General features: G+C 38.4%; 3 protein-coding genes, 1 long non-coding RNA gene and 1 other non-coding gene across 5 annotated transcripts in view; 4 read left to right on the top strand and 1 right to left on the bottom strand.

The window, feature by feature from the left end:
* The window catches only part of LOC145465829 (maestro heat-like repeat-containing protein family member 1), a 29,964-nt gene extending 20,449 nt beyond the window's left edge, over positions 1-9,515 (bottom strand). The window contains exons 1-13 of the mRNA XM_081449585.1: positions 9,336-9,515; positions 8,017-8,162; positions 6,463-6,594; positions 5,806-5,968; positions 5,125-5,223; positions 4,286-4,437; positions 3,489-3,629; positions 3,168-3,260; positions 2,595-2,673; positions 2,046-2,159; positions 1,512-1,585; positions 984-1,103; positions 84-191 (exon numbers count right to left, since the gene is read on the bottom strand). Of these exons, the coding sequence (XP_081305711.1) occupies positions 84-191; positions 984-1,103; positions 1,512-1,585; positions 2,046-2,159; positions 2,595-2,673; positions 3,168-3,260; positions 3,489-3,629; positions 4,286-4,437; positions 5,125-5,223; positions 5,806-5,968; positions 6,463-6,594; positions 8,017-8,162; positions 9,336-9,378 (1,464 nt within the window). The 5' untranslated portion in view covers positions 9,379-9,515. The remainder of the gene's footprint in view (positions 1-83; positions 192-983; positions 1,104-1,511; positions 1,586-2,045; positions 2,160-2,594; positions 2,674-3,167; positions 3,261-3,488; positions 3,630-4,285; positions 4,438-5,124; positions 5,224-5,805; positions 5,969-6,462; positions 6,595-8,016; positions 8,163-9,335) is intronic.
* A 94-nt stretch (positions 9,516-9,609) lies between these two features.
* LOC145465831 (uncharacterized) lies at positions 9,610-10,262 on the top strand. Its single transcript, XM_081449587.1, has one exon. The coding sequence runs from the start codon at positions 9,610-9,612 to the stop codon at positions 10,258-10,260; it is 651 nt and encodes a 216-aa protein (XP_081305713.1). The 3' UTR covers positions 10,261-10,262.
* Positions 10,263-10,323: 61 nt separating this feature from the next.
* Trnad-guc (transfer RNA aspartic acid (anticodon GUC)) lies at positions 10,324-10,395 on the top strand. Its single transcript has one exon. It is a non-coding gene; the product is annotated as a tRNA-Asp (tRNA).
* Positions 10,396-11,271: 876 nt separating this feature from the next.
* LOC145466298 (uncharacterized) lies at positions 11,272-20,658 on the top strand. Its single transcript, XM_081450002.1, has 2 exons — positions 11,272-12,355; positions 19,561-20,658. The coding sequence occupies exons 1-2, from the start codon at positions 11,273-11,275 to the stop codon at positions 20,644-20,646; spliced, it is 2,169 nt and encodes a 722-aa protein (XP_081306128.1). The 5' UTR covers position 11,272; the 3' UTR covers positions 20,647-20,658.
* On the top strand, positions 12,360-17,059 carry LOC145465833 (uncharacterized). Its single transcript, XR_014041714.1, has 3 exons — positions 12,360-15,023; positions 15,330-15,394; positions 16,170-17,059. It is a non-coding gene; the product is annotated as an uncharacterized LOC145465833 (long non-coding RNA).
* Positions 20,659-21,480: the final 822 nt, after the last annotated feature.

Below are 21,480 nucleotides of genomic sequence, written 5' to 3'. Positions count from 1 at the left end.
TTCTTCTTTGCCTTCCCTAACCATGTTGCTTTGTAATGTAAAATAATGTATTTCCATGCACATTTTTTGTGTTATTTGCTCACCGGCTCCATGACATCCACAGTTGTTGTAAGTAGAAAAAGAATGTTTTCACACATTTTCTGCAATGCTTGAGGGGTTATGGAATCCATGTCAGCTGGTCTTCTTGATTTCTGTAGAAGACAAAGGTTCAGAAGAGAAAGTGAGAAAGTAAAGAACTCAAGGGGCATCTGACTGTGAAATCTGATGAGCAAATGAGCAATACAGTTTCCACCTGGCACAGACTGTAAAAAATGAACAAGGTTGTGGCAAAAGAAAAGATTGTAATTGTTGAGGTTGGCTGCCATAATTGCATTGCGTTTTTGGTAACAAAATTTAATTCCCAGAGTGACTCTCTTCCTAAGAGTATAAAATTTAAACAATACTAGTGAATGTAATGCTGGAGATAACTTCAATTGCGTAGCATTCCATCCAGGTGGAGTAGAAATACATACTCATGCCCTAGTCTGGTCTCTTAATGTTACAACTGGGATAATGTTCTGGCGATAGGGACACTTGGCCCAACACAAAATTTTGGGTTGACGCAGCTTGCATCACTAACTCATCTCTCTGAAGACCCAATGGTTTACATTTCCTTCTTTCTTGACAAATTGCTTTTAATTTACATTCCCTTATATGCCTAACCCAGATGTGGTAAAAGTAATAAAAAAAGTTGTTGTGCTGTTTTTTATTTACTCGTATACAGTGATACAAATACTGTATAATTATATATAATGGTTCCAGTTTAATTAACTATGCTGTATGCATGTTTCACTGACACATGTTGGTTGAATGAGTAACATTTTACATGTATGTGTTATTTTATGCAGTGTTCACAAGTTACAACTGGTACTACACGAAAGTACATGAATATGTACGTTGCAAGGCCTGTTAAACGTTGAACACAAATGTATAACACAACCAACCTCCTCATCACTAACAGCACACTGTCTGACTATAAATTCAACCAGTTTGTGGCCACCCTCAAGCTCTAGGTACTGATGATGAGCCATGGCTGTGATGCACTGGGCAAACATGTGTCGGACCTACATTTACACAGCAATGGAACAACTCATTACAAACACCAAATGATACACGACTAATTCAGTCCTCTGGATGATGCATAAAAACGAGAATTCAGCTTAATTATTATAGTTAATATTTACTACTATTGCTGGCAAAAATCAGGCATGATTCATAATAAATCTCTTTTTATAAGACTGATTTGTTACAAATGTATGTAGAAATGTATGACAATTTTGTTCCTCTTTCCTTGTATTTTGAGCTGCCTCATCAAGTTTTGTTTCTGTCAAAAAACATTGTTCGTCTGATATGTTTACCTAGCAATGATATAGTTTTTACATGTAGGTTTCTAAAACCAGAGAGGTATAATTACATGTCATATTTTGCCCAGACATATTGTCTGTATAGTACATGGTATTTTGTGTTATTACCTTCAAATTTGGGTCATTAAAAAGGATCTGTACTCCTGAGATGATCAATTCTTCCTTGTTCTCCAAATATGAGCCTCAATAAATAAAGAGTTATTTAATGTCGTGATCATCATCATCATCATCACCATCATCATCATCATTTAAACTAAATTTATCAGGGAACAGCTGTACACCAATGAAAAACTCCACTAATCACTGGATTAAATACACATTACAAGCCATTCATCTAGTGTGATCATCTTGGATGAGAATAGTTCTGAAAAGAACTGTTGTTGGTAACTGACATTTTGACACCCTGAGTCGAAGTCATCTTCAGATCAAGTCAAGTAAAATGTTTGCCAGTCAATGGAGTCTAGTCCATTAAAACTATCCGATTGACTTGGCTGTGATGATTGGTCAGTTTAGTTTTTTTGGCAGTAATGGCACAGATCTGTTTTAGACAGGTGTGTCAGCCACTTGCAACTGTAATTTACCCATTCCCACCCCTGCTATCAAGTTGAACTGGTTAACAATCATGTAAATTGCTTCCCTCACCAGAGGAATTGATCAGGTGCTTGATAATTGCCAGAGATGCAATTCGAGTCTTTTCATTGTTCATCTCCAACTTTTGCAGCAAGAATGCAATGACACGGTCAGAGAAGGTAGGAGCTAAAGAATGCAGGCAACCAAAGTAACATTAGCCTTCCTGCAAAATGTTCTGTGTCTCAGAGATGCCAACCTTTAAACACATACATGCAGATTACATGTAACAGCCTGTAGCAGCTAGGGAACAGGCTCCCTTGTGGGGAACAGAGAGAAAAAAATAAATGGCAAGTCGAGCTGGCCGAGTGTGGTCTGGGGAGGAAGATCTGACATGCAAGACTGCTTGGCTTCCCAATTTTTCCCTATTTTCCTATATCACAGGCTAAACACATTTCTCATTTAGAAATTGCTTATAATTCAGTTGATTATTAGTCCTAAGGTCCAAACTACTAATTGCAAGCAGAATTTAACATCTAATAAGTTGTTAGTTTTGGGACTGCATTTACTTAATTGTTACTTTGTTACTATTAACATAACAAGCATGTGTCAGTATATACTTACTCAACACTGAAAAACATCTCAAAACCTCATTATGATTCTTCACTGAGACTGGATTGGAATAATCTGGCAAAGTGCATGCCTGACGGCAAAAGAGAAGCATGCGTGTGGGAAAGAAACTACAGGCACATGTAACTTGAAATTTCAATAATTAAAATAGTCTAGATACTAAAAATGTGCACTACAATAATCTACAATGTTGTGTAGTCCATTTCTTTTTATCAAAACACTTACTACTGAACAGGTTCAAGACTATAATTAATATCTCAAAAGAGGAATTCTGGACATCATATTGGTCGCTCAGAATTCTCAAAATGAAACCTTTCAGAGCTTTTGTGCTTTTTAAAATTTAAATGAGGTTAGTTTGAAAAAAACATGTTTAAGGACTGTACTACTGGAGGACTTTCAAAATGCCAGTTTCATTATATTAACTGGTTTGAACCCTCCTGCACAAAATTAATAAAAGCAAATCAAAGCTTTTATTAATAAAATTAAAACCTCTAAAAATCAACGTGGTAAGCAACAACAACAACACAAGCTTTATTCCCATTGTCTTTGCCATGAGATCAAACTTACCATAGTGAGCAATCCCACCAACAAATTGTCCACTAAATTAAAAATTATTCCACCACCGTTCTTACAAGAGGCTTCTAAGACCATACAGAGACCCTGTGTAAATAAACGCAAACAATACAATCACAGAGGTTTCATTAACATTTTTAGCAGGAGGGCAACTGGATTTCACGGGTGGGCAAAACATTTTGAACTAAAATTCTTTATAAGATAATAGATGGTCAAACCAGGTTGGAAAAATCATCTCCATAGCCGACCAACTTACCCAGTGCCCAGCCATTGATAAAACCCTTATTACATATTACAACTTAATAGTAACTTTACCTGTGTTATGTGGTAGTGTTCTGTATGTTTCTTGTACAACCCTGTAATCCCAGGAAGTAATTTTGGTAACTGCTCCTCAAGCTTATCATTCGCCATGACGAGTGTCATGTGACCAATGGCATCCACCACTGCAAGTCGAATCTAGATCAGGTAAAAAAAATGCACAGGTCATTGGCTGGTTTACATGACTGCAGGAATGGGCCGACCATGTGCCTTTTGCTCAGAGTGAGGGAAAATGACACAAAGTGACTGGGAATTAAAACTCACCTCTGAGTCTTACATAGTGGTGGATACAGATATGGCATAAACAGGCACAGAGCAGAGGGGGGGGGGGGCATGCTAAAGTGGGTCCATTCTTGGGGGATGACTTCTGCGGTTGTGTTGGCATCATTATCATAATGTAGTGAAGAGAGGGAGGGGAGGCTGGGAGGCCAGGTCCCTTCTGTTAGTTACACTAACTAGTCTTAACAGAGTTCCCACTAGTTTTGATTGTGAAGGGTCCTTGGGACCCTCAGTTCCAAAGAGCTAGGGGTTCTTTTGGGTCCTTTACTTATTTTCTAAAATTTTCTGAACTTTTTTCCTGCATCCCAAGGATGCACTTTGCCAAAAAAACTGTGCGTCCTTTTCATTCCTTGTGCATATAAGACACACACCCATGTGTTACTGGGAACTCTGGTCTTGTTCCTCAGGTACTCTTATATTGGTCAGTGTTTATCTAGTTTCAAGTGAAATCTCCAAATAGCAGAAGATTTTATCCTTAGTTACCCTATGTTATAAGTGCATACAGTTATATGTACCTTTGGTTCATTTGCTTTGATCCATACAGTGAACAAAATGTCATAAGCTGAGGAGATTTCACCATAGAATCTCTCTACTGAGATGTCTGGGTATGGTGCATTCTCTGCATTTGCCACATAGTCAACAATACTCTCACAAAATCTCGCAAGACCTACGAGGTGTGACACGAAAAATGTTATTTCACTTCAGCGTGTATCAGTCCTTTCCCAGTATGACAATAAACTTAGACACAGCTATCCTCTGAGTTCAACACAGTCAACAGAGACATTGATTTTAATAGTGGAATCACCTCTCTTGAGTATGAGGGCAGTCAAAAAACAACTTCAGGCACCAAAAACAAGTACAGAGACTACAGACTGACAACTGCCAGAGCTTAGCCAGGTTTCTGTAGCATGAAATGGCAAGGAGTATTGCTTCTATCCTGTGGATGGAATGCTTATCCATCACAGGTTGACCCTCAAATAGCATTTGTTATATTTCATATTTTATCTTGTCACATTTCCCTAACAATTTGCTGGTACCTTTAAATTATACATGTGGAAAAATGCACTACTGAGTGAGGGTTTAGTGGGCCTTGCCCAAGAATAGAACACAAAAACACAAGTCTAGTTGAGAATAGCTTTGTTTGGTCTGTTTTGATACACAAAACAAAAGATGTAATTATCTTTGTGGTTAACATCCATATATTATAAATAAAATGAAACATATTAGGTACTTCACCCCAAATAAATACATGTAATGTGAGTTCCAAACTTATTTTTATTTAGTACCCACCTTACATGCGTACTGTAAATTAGGCTAGTGTAAACTTCATCACAATAAATTGCACTCTACTTACAGTTAGCTATAACCCATCTTAAATTGTCTTGTTTAGCCATTCCCATCATGGGCAACATTCGTCCAAGGATGTCCTTGAGAAATGGCACCACACCAAAGGCTGTGAATGAAAGAAACAGTCTATTAAAATTACTATTCAAAATTATTACTGAAGTTTAAGTATCATCTTGACATTGTACATTGTTAGTTAAATGTCTGTCTTGAGTTGGCTGTAAGTAAATACATGTAGAATGTCTCTTGACCTTGCCTGCTGTGATGTGCGAGTTGATTATACATATTTATAATTAAGCAGAGAGATATTTTTATAGTCTCTCTATTACAATGTACTTGAGATACTTGAGATACTGGGAATTAGAGACAGTGACTGCAATCACTGTAAGGTTATGTCTTCAATGTGGAATTTCTGAGTGAAACCTCAATTGGATCTCAGTGGGCAAGTATACAATGGGGACCGTGAGAGGAGGCGCCAGTGGGGGGAAAGGGGTACATATGAACACTCTGGTTAGCATGGAGAGCTGGCTGCTGCACTCTCTGTTTATTGAGGCTACCAACAAGACAGGGTAAAGAGTCAACTGCTGATTATGTACAACAAGTTAAGCAACTGATATGATGATTTAAATTGTATGAAATCAATACACATGACAGTACACATAATAGTACTAACTAAAAAAGATCTACTCACGATTAGAAGTGGAAAAGGATGCTAGAGTCTGCACAACAAAGTAGTGAGGGAGTGTTCCTGGAGCCAGCTTTTCCAGAAGTTCTGCCATAACCTCATGATCAAACCTTCTACCCAGAGCAACCAACACCTCGGAGGCTGCTGATTGCCAATCAGGCTCCACATCCTATTGATTAACAACAACGACATAGAGTGGTTTTCAATTGGGTGTCGAAAGTAATCATTGACAGGCAATTACTTTCAAGTGGTTTTGGTTTTACTATGATTGGCATTTATTTTGAGTGGGATTTTCACATTACACCCTGCAGAAGCATTTAACTGCATTGTATTTTTATGCTATGGGATAAATCTGAGCCACCAAGGGTATGTTACGTTATGTTATGTTGACCAATTCCCACAAAAAAAGAACCAGGCATGAACTACATGCACATCCTGTGTCACAAATTCACTGAGCTTCAGCATGGGATTGTACTTTGACAGAGTGCCTGTTGAGCAAAGTTCCAAGATTTTCAATAACTAGTCAGAATTGAAATTTAGTCGAAACCCTTGTAAACAGTACAAATAATACAATGTGGTTCAAGAAGAGGAATAAATTAAAGTATTTAAGGATACACTGCAGGTAAAAGCTGGCCCTAGTACTGACAGTAAGTGTACACTTACCTTGGTCTTTGTCATTTCTGCTGATGCCAACTTGATCATTTGTTTTCCCAAACCCAATGAAAGTGTACTCAGTGTGTTGTGAATAATCTTTGACGTTGACTTCAGGAGTACTACTCTGTGACCTTGACTGAGCTAAAAGGAAGTAGAACAAAGAACAGAATTTGGTGTTAAAAAATAATATTAACTGATCAATCAGGTCCTTCATTGACGTGGTCTAGGGTTGTCATTGGTTAGAGTGGTAGCTACAAGTATATTTCCATGTACAGAGGAGAGGACTATGGGAGGGGTCTCTGTATGAATGGGTATGTATCGGTATGTTTGTTTTTTGTCATACATGTAATTTCTGCATTTCGGTCTCACTCGAGGACTCAAGATAAAACAGAGATTTTGTTTACCCATCAACTGAAGGTACTGTACCCTTCAGGGTTGTAAGTGAACAAGTGAAGGACATACTGTGTTGGTGGTTTTGATCAATCCAGGCCTAAAATTTTCTTCAGAGATGAAAATGCTCAATGGCAACATTGCTATCATAATTCAAATCAACATAGACCTCTATTATCATTAAGTTGCCAAACTAAGAATACAGTACACGCAAACCTTAACCCTTTACCCCCTAAGAGTGCAAATTGGCACACAAGGTCATAACTTTGTGAATATTTGATAGATTTCTATGAATTTTTGCCATGAAAATTGTCCTGTGAAGATCTGCTCATTGAAGTCATAAAATTTTGACCCCTTCCTATCCAAGACATGGTTGACCACCCCCAGAAGATTTAAGTTCCTTTTTCGGGATGCAAATGGAATGCAAGACTTGTTTCATATCAAGCTATGCATTAAGAGCTGCTAAATAAGCTATAGTTTAGTGGTATACCTAATATAGTAGAAGATTGGTACATTTTTGAAGTCGTTCATTTTCCCATCTTAAAGCAATTTCTCTCAAAATGTTTACCTCCTTCATAGCTGCTGATGTCAATTCTTAAATAAGCTGATTAGTGGCTCTCAAATGGCATATTGTACACAGGCAGAGTGTCTTCATTTGCTGATTTGGGAAAAACTGCCGTTCGCCTTAGGGGGTAAAGGGTTAAGACAATACATGCCCAGATTGTCACCTGTTATAGGGAATTAACCACCATTGTATAAACACCTTTTAACACAGATCAGACCCCTCTGAGAGGATAGGATGTAGCTATATAGGTAAGGCTTTCTCTAACTTTGACTCACCCTGATATAAACAATAATGGGTTGGTGCAAGACTGACATAAGTGACTTTTTGGAGTGAAATTTTTTTTCTTCAAAAGTGCCTGAATTTTGGCATGTGCTTTTCAATTTAGTAGTAAAACGTTCCCCTGTATTTTTTTTTTTTTTTTTTGGCTGGTTTGCACTTTGTTTCTGAGAAAAACGACAACAAAATATCGAAACGTGCACAATGAACACAATGAGGCGGAACAAGAGGAAATAATTATTTAAATTTTCAACTTTGTATTAGTACATGTTAACATACTAATACAAATTAATTATAGTTTTGTTATCATAAGAATAAACATGTACATGTACCTTCTGATGTTTTATAAGATATCCCTTTATAGCACTCAAAACCATTTCAGGCTGTTTCTTTCCGAGTTCATGAAGAGATGTCATGATCATTTGCCGCACCTCCTGCTGCTTATCATTGGCTGCGTCAATGAGGGCCAGACAGAGTTCTATGAAACAAAGAACAATACAAAAGGTGTCATGGCAGTGAACAGTTACAACAAGTGAATAGAAATAACTTACATTGACTTATGTGTAAACCAGGCCACATAATTAATGACAAACGAACCTTGCCAGAAATAATAATTCCATTCAGACATTTAGCATACATGTACATGTACCTATTAAGGTACCCCTTTCTGTCCATTCGGAACAGAAAGTCATAAACGTCTGTACCATTTGCTTATATTTTCCAGGTTCTAGTCTCTCATGAAGGAAACAATATCAAGTGGTAAGTGACTGTACATTGTATCTTGGTAACCAACCACTTGGATCACACTGGGAGAATATCAACCCTGGCAGCCCGGGAGCTGCTATTCATCACTCAGTGTGACCCTGAGTAAGCTTGGTTAGAATGTTTAGAAAAAAACCATGATCACAGAGTGGAAAATCTCCATAAACTTCGAGTGCCAGCATAATAATTGTGACTGCTGTGACAGCTGACTTACATGTCGTATTCATGTAGTATTAAAGACAGGGGCAGAAACTATTGGACTGGGGGGAGTCATCCCAAAGCTGGATCCTTATACCATTCTATCAAAGTATCCAAAACATGTAGAAAGTTTTTTTAGCCAATCCAATTGTACGTTTTTAAGGTTAAGCAAAATTAATTTATAAACCTTCAAGCATCTACAAGTTACAAGTATGTTAGCACTGACACTTCAATAAGAGGTGTCTTATTGTTTGTGTGTTAAACATGAAGTAATCAAGAGAATTACTAAATATACCCAAAAATTAAAAAATTTAAAGGTAAATTCGAAGGCATAAAATGAGACACGTAGTTTTAAATTCAACTCAATTTAAAATGATTGAACAGGAAAATATTCGAACTCAGCCAACATGAATGCACATGACACACAGAAACGTCACATGTCTACAGCAAGCTTTTGAGGCCAAGTAAAATTAATATTCACATGATGTAATGTCAGACTGTTCATGTCCTTTAAGTGCACTTACAAGAACACTTGATCACAAAATAAAAGGAATAAGATCGTTAAGAATACTAGGTCACCAGCTTGCATTAATACTAATTAGGAGATTTCTTCTTTGATTGGAATCCGGAAAAGACCCGTCGTATCAGCTCCGCAGCTGGAAAGGAACTGAAGCGAGCGGTAGTCGCTTACCATCAACTTGCCCTCCGGTCTTTTTCACCTCGTCTTCTGCCATCTTTACACCAACAAAGGACTATTTAAGTCGTACACCAAAGGAAGTCACCTACATCGATGAAAAAACAGCTGAAAGAACGACGAAAAAGTTGATGTACTGCGCTGAACTTCGAAACCCTTCCCCTCAGAAACAGACCGCAGGACACTCTGCACCTACCGCAGGCTCAATGCGCGCCAAAATTTGCTCGATTGATATCTCCATCCGATCATCCATCACACGCTCGTTACGATCATGGAATTTGTCGGAGAAGATATTTTGCTTGCTATATTTTCCTTTCTGGATGTCAAAGCGCTGTGCATTGCAAGCCAAGTTTGTCACCAGTGGAATGAAATATCGAATTCCAACATCCTGTGGAAATCACATGTGCGGCAGCTCTGCAACCGACGGAAGATTTCAGCTCATCTTGGTAGAGCTGAAGACTGGAAATCGCGCTTTGCTCAGCTCTTTACAGGACGTTTGTATCCAAGATCGACTGCGAAAACAGAAAAAAAACTGAGTTTCGATACTTTGACGTCTATGTTAGTTCCAGTAGAGGCTAGAAAGTTCGTCGAGTTGACGATCAAGAAGAAAATGCCAATCCGCGATTTTGTTGAAGGCCAGGGGTATGCTTACAAGGTTGGAAAGGCTTTTTATCAGCACACGAAAAGCGAAACGATCAGCATGAGGAAGAAAATCTTACTTCAAGCGAAAGTCGGTGGCCAGTTATATGAAGGAAATGTCGTCAGGCAGATTTTGGGGTTAACAAAAGGAACATCAGATTGGAATATTCAGCCATCCAATTTTGACAGTCGCATTTCGGAGTCGTACCGTATTTTTGTTCAGAGCACTTCGGTAAATCGAACTTTAGTTTTGAATACTATACTTCTTTATCAAAATGACTAATTGGCCATTTCTCTTTTGCCAGCTGTAATAAATATATTAAATTTCATATCTATAGTATCCCAGTCCTCGGTAGTATAGTGGTGAGTATCCCCGCCTGTCACGCGGGAGACCGGGGTTCGATTCCCCGCCGGGGAGGGTTAATATTTTTTTTTCTTTGCTTTTCTTTGTTACTTTTTCTTTGTTACTTTTTTTTTTTTGTTGTTCTCTTTTTCAGTTAACCAAAGTTTGGTCACTCATTTTGTCTTTACTTTTCGATTTTCTAATAAATTTTAATTACAAAATTCAGCCTAGATCTGTCAATCACTCATCCCCAGTCCTCCGTTCATTTTAGCTGGGAAATTTGCATGCTTTCTTTCTTTCTTGTATTATTTTGTTTGTCCGTTCTGTCTTTCCGTTCTTTTAACACTGATCGGTTATCGTCTTTTCAGACTCAAGTAACATTTTACTTTGTGGGCGATTCAAGTGCATAGTAGACTAATGTTCAACTATAAATGTATGTCACGGATAAATTCGCTATCCAGTGGATAAGTGTTAAGACTGTTATCAAAACCGCCGCTTCGGTAGTGATTTATCCGGTAAATTCCGTTATCCACCTTTCGAACAACCCAGGCCTGGATTATAAACTTTAGCTTCACGACAGTTGACTGTATTTAAGCGCATCTTAAGTGTCGAAATACAATGAAGCACACTCAAACTTGACGTTCCAGGTGTGTTGATCAAGAACTCATGGTCAGGCGTGACATGACATTTAGTTAAAGCTGACGTGTTCAATCAGTACGGTTGCTTCTTCGAAATGTACGTTGCATTGTAATCACTATACAGAGTCCAAAAAGGTGATACCTAACGACAAAACAGGTGCATAGCTTGTGGCCAAACAAAAATTTATCAATACTATAGAAATAAAATGTCCACGAGAAAAAACACTCTTCTTTTGTCCGATCTGATAGATTGGTACATGCACCAAATCGAGGTTGCGTGACCATTGCAAGGACAATGAAGTGAGAATTCGAAAATGGCGACAGCTAGAGGCACTATTCTTGCATTTGCCCTGGGAGTCTCCTTTGGAGTTTTGATCGTCACTGTGCTAAACCACTTCAATCAGGAGGAAACTATTCACAAATTTTTCGTTCCGGAAGAGAACCATGACGCTGCCTTGGACGATATCACGCGTAAACTTATTCACAGGGACAGTAATAAGTTTAAAGTCGAGTCACCTGTAGATTTTGATGCCGATATGAAAGACCATCACCACCATCTTTCTTTGAACAAAGAGGCTGAAGAGGAACAGAAAAGAATACGGATTTTATGCTGGGTAATGACAAGTCCTAAAACGTTGCCCATCAAAGGCAAACCGGTGAAGGAAACTTGGGGAAAACGGTGCACCCTTCTTTTGTTCATGAGCTCTCAAGCGGACCCAAGCTTTCCTGCGATTGGACTTGATGTTAAAGAAGGTCGTGAAAACTTGTGGTCAAAAACCCGTGCAGCTTGGGATTACATTTACGATCACCACCTTGACGACGCGGACTGGTTTATTAAAGCAGACGATGATACCTTTGTGGTCATTGAAAATCTTCGCCATCTGGTCTCAAAGCTAAACCCTGAAGAACCTCACTACCTGGGGAGGCATTTCAAGCCTTTTGGGGGGTACAACAGCGGAGGGGCAGGCTATGTGTTCAGTCGAGAATCAGTTCGAAGATTTAAGAAAGCACTGGGGGATACTACTCTCTGCAAAACAGAAAGTTTTGCGGAGGATGTAGAAGTTGGAAAATGTCTGCATGCAATGGGCGTCAAACCTGATTACACCAGGGATTCCAGCGGAAGGGAAACATTCATGCCGCTTCCCCCGGAACATCATCTTATTCCCGGATATCTTCCCAAGGATTTCTGGCTTTGGTCATATGACAAAAATCCTTATAAAGATGGACCCGAGTGCTGTTCTGATCATGCCGTGACATTCCATTATATCAACCCAAATAACATGTATGTGTTAGAGTATTTGGTGTATCATCTTAGGCCTTATGGAATGGTTCACGATGATCACTCTTCTGTTGAAAATTCTGGAGAAAACAAACATAGTGAACAACATGGGACAAGATAGACTGACGAGATAGCTGGCTTGCTAACCACAGATACTTTTGGACCACAGAGGGCAACCTTTGTCCCAATCATCGATCAACCTATGTCTGTATTATTTTGATTGATACATAAGAACTTCAGGTACTTGATGAAAATCAATAACATGACATCTGGTTGCCTTCCATGGCTCAAAAATGTCTGTGGTTATTCAAGCTCCCTTATTAATGAAGTTGCCATCACTGGTTTTTGCTGGGTGGGACGGGGGAGAGGGTGGTAAGTTAGCAATGAAAGACCTACTAACTGTAGTTAGTTTGTAAGACATACCTCAAAGTACAATGACCGAGGGGAAAATAACTGTACAAATCTCCAAGGAAACAGTAACTTATGCTTTAGATTTTCAAGTGACTAGGTCCTTTGAAAGAGTACTACAAGTAATTCTATTTGCATGTCGACTGGAATACTGTTACAGCAATGTTTCCATTTGTATTTTCCATTTGTGATGATAGTAATGAGTCTTCCCAAAGCAAGTTTCTATTCCAAAACTGTCTCGCACAACATGCAAATTCAACACACTTCAAAAACAAAAAAACATAAAGCGACCTGCGAGAAACTGCAATGTTATGCCATTTTTCACTAGGACGTGTTGGGATTCATTTTTTCCTTCCATTCAAGTTTTTTGCTTGTAATGACAGTAATGAGTCTAGTAAAGCTAGTCCTCTTGAAGCTACACCACAGAGAACTTCACAAAGTGTGACAAATACATCTCGTGAACTTAATAGTTTTCTTGTAAGCTAACTGCTTATGATTTGCTCCAAAATATATGCTTCACTGTTTCTCACGAGACGAGACTCTGTCTCGGTGGAAACAAGATGAAAGGTGGTAACTTACATATACTGTTGTCGAGTGGTACTGTAGTTATTGTTTCAGTTACACAGTATATCAAAACACTAGAAATTTAGTTTCCCCTTAAGATACGATGTGTATTATGGCTTGTGTGGAAAAAATGTTCTGTTTTAGCTTGAGGCTTCTTTTAGAATCTGATTTTACTTTTTAGAGAGTGACAGAAAGGGAATTATGAGCTTTCTTCACTTGCTGACTTACACCAGATTGTTCTGTCATAATGACATTATTATATACAGTTGAACTATTGACTTTTTTCTTGAAAAGATAGTGGATATCATTGTGTATACAGGGTCACATTGTCCTTTCTGATAAAATCACACCTCTTAACCTATAAATAATTAATAAATATAATATTATAATTATTATAATTACAACTTAAAATAATAATAATTTAATATTATACTTACACTGATTTGTAACAGTGTTTGTAATAATTATGTAGGAAAACAGGATAATTTATTGGTGCTGCTGTGGCAGTGGCACAGACTGATATATTGAAAATATTATAGAAGAAAACAAGCAAGAAGTTTTTGCAGTTTTACTGTTAGTAATTTATTTATGTTGTTGAAAAACTTTGCAGCACGTTGGCATGTTCACTACTGCAATAGGTATATCTTGTTACCTTAAGGCTATTTTTTTGACAACAGTAAGCTGATATTCAGTCAGTGGGAGGTGTTTCAATAGATGGCACACTCTGGTCCCTGATACCAGAGTGCATTTTGTCTCTAAGTAACTAAACAACTGAATGTACATGCCATGATGGCTTGACAACTTTTGGAGTACTTTTGAGCACTTCTGCTTTTCTTATTCTGGTTAATAAATTACCGTTATTGCAAGTTATGCAGTTACAATTGAACACCATTCATAAGGACACACAAACTATGCATTGAAAGGATGTCCAGATTACGAGGGTTAAAGTGAGAGTTTATAGCTTTTTTAACTATTTACATAATGCTTGTCACAAGAACTCAAGAGCTCATTATTTGGAGGTTTAACCTGAACTTAAAACATGACTCTTGATTAAAGGGAAATAAAAAGGCAAGTATGCTTGTAAACCTTTGCTAAATTGTGAATATTGTTAAGCAAATCATGGGATAGTATGGTCTGTCTCTCAAGTGTGCTCAACTTTTGTTTGAAGCAACACATTGAAAGTTCCTCAAGTATTGAACTTATAGTGTTGTAAACCATATTATTGGATGGATCCTTCAGGGGCATCGCCAGTCATTTTACCTCTTTAATCCCAAGCTGTACAGTGAAAATTTGTCTGTTTGTCCCATGAACATGAAGTTTGTCCCTCCTCACCTCACTTTGCTCTACCTCTTGTTGCCTCGCCCCTCTTCTTTACTCGTCTTCCACTTCTTGGGCAGTTCTTTGTTAATACTCCTCTTAAGCAATAAATAGTAAAGAGACTCTAGTCTATCTGGAAATTTTCTATGTGGACTGCTTTATCGAGTGTTTCTTTTAATAATCTCCATGCTTGCTTGTTCTCGTGGCTTCTTAACTCTGCGCATACTGAATTTCAACATTTGCACGCCTCGCGGACCAATCGTAATCGCGTGACAGGACCAGTTGGTCAATGAATAACAAGCCAAGTCGAAAATATCTTGAATGGCGTTGGTAACGCTACCTGACAAATAGGGGCGTCTGACATATAGGGGCGCTATATCAAAATACTTAAAGTTTATGAGTACTTCTGCATGGTTAATGTATCGCACTACTATGTCAGATGCCCCTTTATCAAGTTTATGGCAGATGCCCCTATGTCATGTTCCCGTATATGTCAGGTGCGTGAAGTATACAAGCGAAATGCCAAAACATTAGTATATGCTGTTTGCCGTAAATGGGAATTATTAATATCTTCAATCTTACCTCTCTAAATACGTCTACGTAGACAAAACTTGAGAGCCAGACATAAGAGACGGTAAATCTGTTTACAATTTAACCAGCGTATTTTGCTGGCAGTGGAGCGTGACACGGAGCTACGATCGCGTTTGTAGAAAATTATATACCTATCTAAAGTTTTTTAGCCTTTTAGAAGTTAGAGCATTAGGAAAAGTGCTTAATTGTAAATGCTCGTTTGTTCAATACAGATAATCAGTCGCCTAGATCCAGATGTTTACACTATTTCCAGCCGCCATATTGGTTGACCACGAAGGTAATCCAACACGGCCTTTCCATACTGTAGGCTCCGTAAATTTCTGCGAAACATTTATACGAATGTCTTAAGTTTGGGACAACGCAAAGACCTAACCCTAGGAAAAATAATGACCTTCTTTATCTATTTCTTGACTTTATTCACTAGTACTGTATGGTGTTTTATTTTTTTTTTTTATTGCGTGACATTGAAAACGTCGACCTTTGTATTTTTCCCGTGATAGATACGATGTAGATTCCTTCGCATTAACGGCTGCGAAAGAGACTACGCGATAGATTAATCAATTTTGAAAACATGAAGCATTCATGAACTCGCCAAACCATAAGCCCAGATCCGCGCGTGGTGTAAGTTGTTTGTAACAATTCTGTGACAATTTCAGAAACAGATCGCCCCTTTCAAATTTAAGTTTACTGAACTTGATGTCGCAATACATGTAGGAGACTTCAGCCATTTATCAATCTCTTAAGAATTACGAAATCCTGAAAAATAGTCCGAATTACTCATATTGAAACTTAGAAAACTTTGACAAAGAAAGCATTCCTTACAGTGGTCTAGATTTCTCGACACCTCAATTCTTCGAAACTCAACTCAGCGAACCAATTTATTATTAGTCTTTTCCTTCCCCTAATAGTCGCTAGAAGTGCAAAGCTGTCATTTTAACACTTTTTTTTTATAAGTAGATAAGTCCCAAGCTGTCATTTTAAACCATTTATTGATAGTGTGACACATTAACCATGCAGAGGTAATCATTTTAACTTTTGGTATTTTGATATAGCGCCGGAATATGTCAGGCGCCAGTATGTCAGACGCCCCTATTTGTCAGGTAGCGTTACCAACCTTAGTACCCGGCCTTAGTAGAACAAGACGCCTGTTGGGCGTACACTCCGGCCATTTTAGGGGTATGTAGGTTTCGCGTTTGAGATCGATGTTGGGGGGTTGATTTATGCCAAAATGATATGTATGTATGCTTTAGAATGAACAATGGGCTGTTGGGCATTCAGTTGGGCTATTTTAGGATTTGGGTTGGAATTGGAAGATAACCTTTTTTTTTCTTGTTGGGCTCTTATATTTGGCTCTTCCTGTTCTGGATTATAAATGGGTGGGTGGGGCGGGGGTTTACCTGTGATGAACTGGTGTGGTACAGATAGCTGAGCAAAGTGCTGGCTTTATGATACACGTATAATTGCATTTTGAGTTTTCAATATGGTAAAGGAAATGTTTGGTTTGGACTAATTATAATATGTGATTACTGAAGTACATCTGACTAGGGGTTTTTCAATCCATAAATCTAATGAGGGTGCACATGCACCGAACCATGAACCACTCTGTTTTAGGTTTAGGTTGTGAAGGTAATTACAAAAGCTGCATAATTGTTAGTGTTTCTTTCCCTGCATTCCCCTAATAAAATACAAATGTTTTCTTATTATTAACTAACAGTTTTATTTTCCTTATAGAAAATAAGTTAACATGGTGATAAGTAGAAGGCAGGAAACTATGTAAAATTGTCCGGGAACAACAACGAAACAGATTCTACGAAAACTAAGAACGGTATAATAAGAATAATATTAGGAAGGCTAATATTGTTCTTGTATGGTGGAAATAAAATGGGCTTATTTTCCACTTTAAATCTCTTGTACAACATTAACTAAAACATGATAAAACGTAGTTAAGCATTTACCAAAATATTAATATTAAAACACTAACTAGTACATGGTAGTACTGTGTTTTGGCAATGTTTGAAAATGATTTTGTGACTGTGTATTTGGAACAACAATTATTAAGACCAGTATTGTAAATGTCATAATGTGTGGTCCAACATTATCTAAAGCATGCTAAAAATTAACTACAACATGGTGGTACTTTTCAAAGTGATCTTGTGACTGTGTGAAGGTTCCACCATCAGAGTTTTAAATTTCTGACACAGCAAGAACTAAAACATGGCAAAACATTAACTAGAACATGGTAGTGCTTTGGTGAAGGTTCCACCATCAGAGTTTTAAATTTCTGACACAGCAAGAACTAAAACATGGCAAAACATTAACTAGAACATGGTAGTGCTTTGGTGAAGGTTCCACCATCAGAGTTTTAAATTTCTGACACAGCAAGAACTAAAACATGGTAAAACATTAACTAGAACACGGTAGTACTTTGTTTTTGCAACAATTTTTCAAAGTGATTTTGTCATTTTTGTGAAGGTTGTATCACTTAAGACAACAATAAAGAGTTTATGAGGCCACTAAGTGTCTTGTCACTCCAAGTCTTTTACTGTGTTTTTACTTTCTTTGATGGTGACTCTTGTTCTTGGGAATCACCTTGTGTTTCTTTAGCTGGTGTAGCATGTTCAATTACTTTTCTGTCCAGATCCAGTTGTAAGATGTACTTTGTATTGAGAAGGTTGATGACATCTTGCTCTGTGGGCTTTATTTTGGGAGTTTGCCAATTAAAGAGATGCTGAATGACCTGAAAATTAATAAAATGTTGGGATTGAGGAATGAACTGAAATGGTTCTTGCTATATATCATAATCAACAGTATATGAAGTCTGAAAGTATTCCACTAATTTATTCATTCCCTGGGCATGCAACAATACACATGTTCCTTGAGGATGGGCCATACCAAATGAATCTCTGGCATGGAAATCAAATACTTTAAATGTACCATCTAAAGTATGATAAATTGCTACAGTAGTATTCTCTATTGTCAACAGGAATGAGTTATAGGTTTCTGCTAGTAAAGTGTGCAAAGCCCTATCCAGGGGCATGGAGTAAGGAAAGTCTTCAACTGAATAATTGCTGTTTGCATGTAGCCTGCAAGTATAACTTTCACTATACTGCAGCTTGTAATTAGTGTCGAACACTGTAATCATTGTTGGTAACTCTGTTAACATCAAAAAAGAGTTTCTGGATATTCTTGATAGACTAGAATACAGTTCATTACCAATGTTCATAATTTCAACCAAGTCTTCTGCAGAAGTAATTGAATTCTTGTTGTTATATATTAGACTACATAAAGACATGGCTACACATTGCTGTCCAGCATTTTGACCAAACACTGCAACATTACCTTGACAATATGATGCATGGAGTGTTTGAGAAGGAACAACTGAAACTGGCCCTGGATTTTTTTCTATATCCGTACAAAGGCTTGATTGGCAATAGTTGACTCTGTGATTCAAATTCTTATAAACCCGTGATTCTGTTGAAATATCTTTACTTGATGCATTTGGAAATCTACCGTTTCCTTTCAGCTTAAACTTCAGGTTAGCAGTCTTACGATTTCCTCTGCGTTATGCTACAGCAAGATGAGATTTCATTCCCACGGAGAAAACTCGCTTTTTTCTTAGTTTAACCTTATGAGAAGATCTGCATTGAACGGTGTTATAACTGTAATCAACAGTTGAACGAGTACTTCTAAATGTAGTATAAAGATGAATTCGAGATGACCGTGGTACATTCCTGATAATGTGTTTTTTAATTAACCTCCTTATTTTCCTGCTTTTTTGTAGAACACGAGTAAGCCGTTTCACTGAAATTCTGCTTGGTTCACGATCACATCGAACTATATGGCAGCTAGCCTTAACACGATGATAATAAATAAACTCAGCATATCGAGATCTACAGTCCTTTATTGAAATAGACTTGTCTTTGCCAAGTTCTGAGCAAGAATAATTACGGTCATTATTCACTTCTAACTTGTTTACATAGGAATTCTGGCATTCAGGTTCTGAGTGGTACATTTTAGTGCAATCGATTTTTGCGCAGGCATTCAGTGTACTTTCATAAGTTTGGCATTCAAGGTATCTCACTGGCATTCAACTTTTATTTGTATTCGGCCGATATGAGGGCTAGAATGTTGCAGTGTTTGAGAAAAGCTACAGCACAACTCAAAATCATAACAAAGAAAACACAACACTTGAGCTTACCTCTACAAAAGTGTTCGCTCGCCAGTAAACAGTATTCCACCGATCTTTTCCGCCACTACTTTTCCACAAGTTTTTCCACGAGCGTGGCCTGTCACGTTGAGCACGTGATAGGTCCGTGGAAAAGCTCGCCAGCAGAGCGCCCTGGGATTACGTCACACTATTGCGCAAGAATGCAGAATTGTGGCGACGACTTGGCTGGCCCTGAGGGCCTGGGCCGGAGTAACAATATCGAGCGATGATCACAGTGTAAACAAGAAGTAAACATGCCTAATAATGCTAGAGAAAAGATTTCAGCCTTTTCCCTGGGAGTTGCTTTTGGGATTGTCATCGTCACGGTGTTAAATCGCTTCAACGAAGAGAAAGCTATACACAAACATTTATTTCCGGAAGAAAATTATACATTCGACGATATCACGCGTCAACTTATTCACAGGGACAGTAACAAGTTTATAGTCGAGTCACCTGTGGATTTTGATGCCGATATGAAAGACCATCACCACCATCTTTTTCTGAACAAAAAGGCTGAAGAGGAACAGAAAAGAATACGGATTTTATGCTGGGTAATGACAAGTCCTAAAACGTTGCCCATCAAAGGCAAACCGGTGAAGGAAACTTGGGGAAAACGCTGCAATATCTTTTTGTTTATGAGTTCGCAAGCGGACCCCAGCTTTCCAGATGCGATCGGACTAAACGTTAAAGAAGGTCGTGAAAACTTGTGGTCAAAAACCCGTGCAGCTTGGGACTACATTTATGACCACCACCTTGACGACGCGGACTGGTTTATTAAAGCAGACGATGATACCTTTGTGGTCATTGAAAATCTTCGCCATCTGGTCTCAAAACTAAACCCTGAAGAACCTCACTACCTGGGGAGGCATTTCAAGCCGTTTTTTAACAGCGGAGGAGCTGGTTATGTGTTCAGTCGAGAAACGGTTCGGAGATTTCAGAAAGCACTGGGGGATACCTCAGTTTGTAAACCGGAAGGCTCTGCGGAGGATGTAGAAGTTGGAAAATGTCTGCATGCAATGGGTGTCAAACCTGATTACACCAGGGACCCCAGCGGACGAGAAACATTCATGCCGCTTCCCCCGGAACATCACCTAATTCCCGGATATCTTCCCAAAGATTTTTGGCTTTGGTCAATGGATGAAAATCCATATAAAGAAGGACCCGAGTGTTGTTCTGATCATGCCGTGACATTCCACTATATCAAACCAAAATATATGTATGTGTTGGAGTACTTTGTGTATCATCTCAGGCCGTATGGAATAATTCATGATGACCTCTCTTCATCCGTTGAAAATTCTGAGGAAAGCAAAGGAATTATTTAAAACTGAAAAAACTTGGACGCTCCGGTGCGTACGAGCGGAACAAAATCGGGCCGCGCGAAAGAGCCTTTTCGCATTCGAGCCGCGCAAAAAATGGGGCGAGAGCAATTCGGGCCGCGCGAATAGTTATGACCGAGGAAAAAGATCGAAGAAGTGGGGGTGGGGGTGGGGAATAAGGTGGCTCAATGGGCTAAATATGGCTCCTGATATCACTAAAAGTATCATAATTTTGAAAATCCTTTTCTTGGCTTATAGGCATTGCATGCCTAAGTAAACTCTTTCTTGATATTTTTCGTCTCCTCCTCTCTGATAATATTTATGTAGTTTTCACATGCACAGCAGTGAATCAATGTTTACGCTTCACTTACCTTTAGTCGACAATTGTTGAAAAACTGATGAGCACAAATATAGGACAAAGCTACAAGTTTCAAATAATTAATAACTCAGTCTGTGCGATTTTGTATATGACTAAATCAACGCTTGCAATCTTATGCTAACAGGAGCCATAATCGGGGATGGAGACCGTAAGCGCGCGCCATTTCTAGTATTGGGATATTATATGAGTTCGATGTAAGGCTGTTGCCCACAGTGTAGCTAAAGCGGCAAATCAGATCATCAAGACTCACGAGAAGAAGCTAAAAAACCCCGCAAGGAATTCTGTTCTGCCTTTCACTTCAAGGGAAGTTTTTACAAACCTGTTTTCGTTTGTTCTCACCGCAGAGCAGCTAGATGCGCTCAAATTTGGACTGACACACTCAATATGTCCACCATCGATTAACAAGACTGACATCTTCACGTGCTTTGAACTGATTAGTCAAAGAATGACCAGAAATCTCA

This window comes from Orbicella franksi, chromosome 13 (genome assembly GCF_964199315.1).
Source record: "Orbicella franksi chromosome 13, jaOrbFran1.1, whole genome shotgun sequence".
NCBI classification, from domain to species: Eukaryota; Metazoa; Cnidaria; class Anthozoa; order Scleractinia; family Merulinidae; genus Orbicella; species Orbicella franksi.
This window is presented reverse-complemented; position numbering and strand designations above follow the sequence as displayed.

Coding starts and splice junctions, on each gene's coding strand:
- LOC145465831 (XM_081449587.1), top strand. CDS start 9,610: ATGGAATTTGTCGGAGAAGATATTTTGCTTGCTATATTTTCCTTTCTG.
- LOC145466298 (XM_081450002.1), top strand. CDS start 11,273: ATGGCGACAGCTAGAGGCACTATTCTTGCATTTGCCCTGGGAGTCTCC. Junction 12,356..19,560: donor GTGAACAACATGGGACAAGA/TAGACTGACGAG, acceptor CGATGATCACAG/TGTAAACAAGAAGTAAACAT.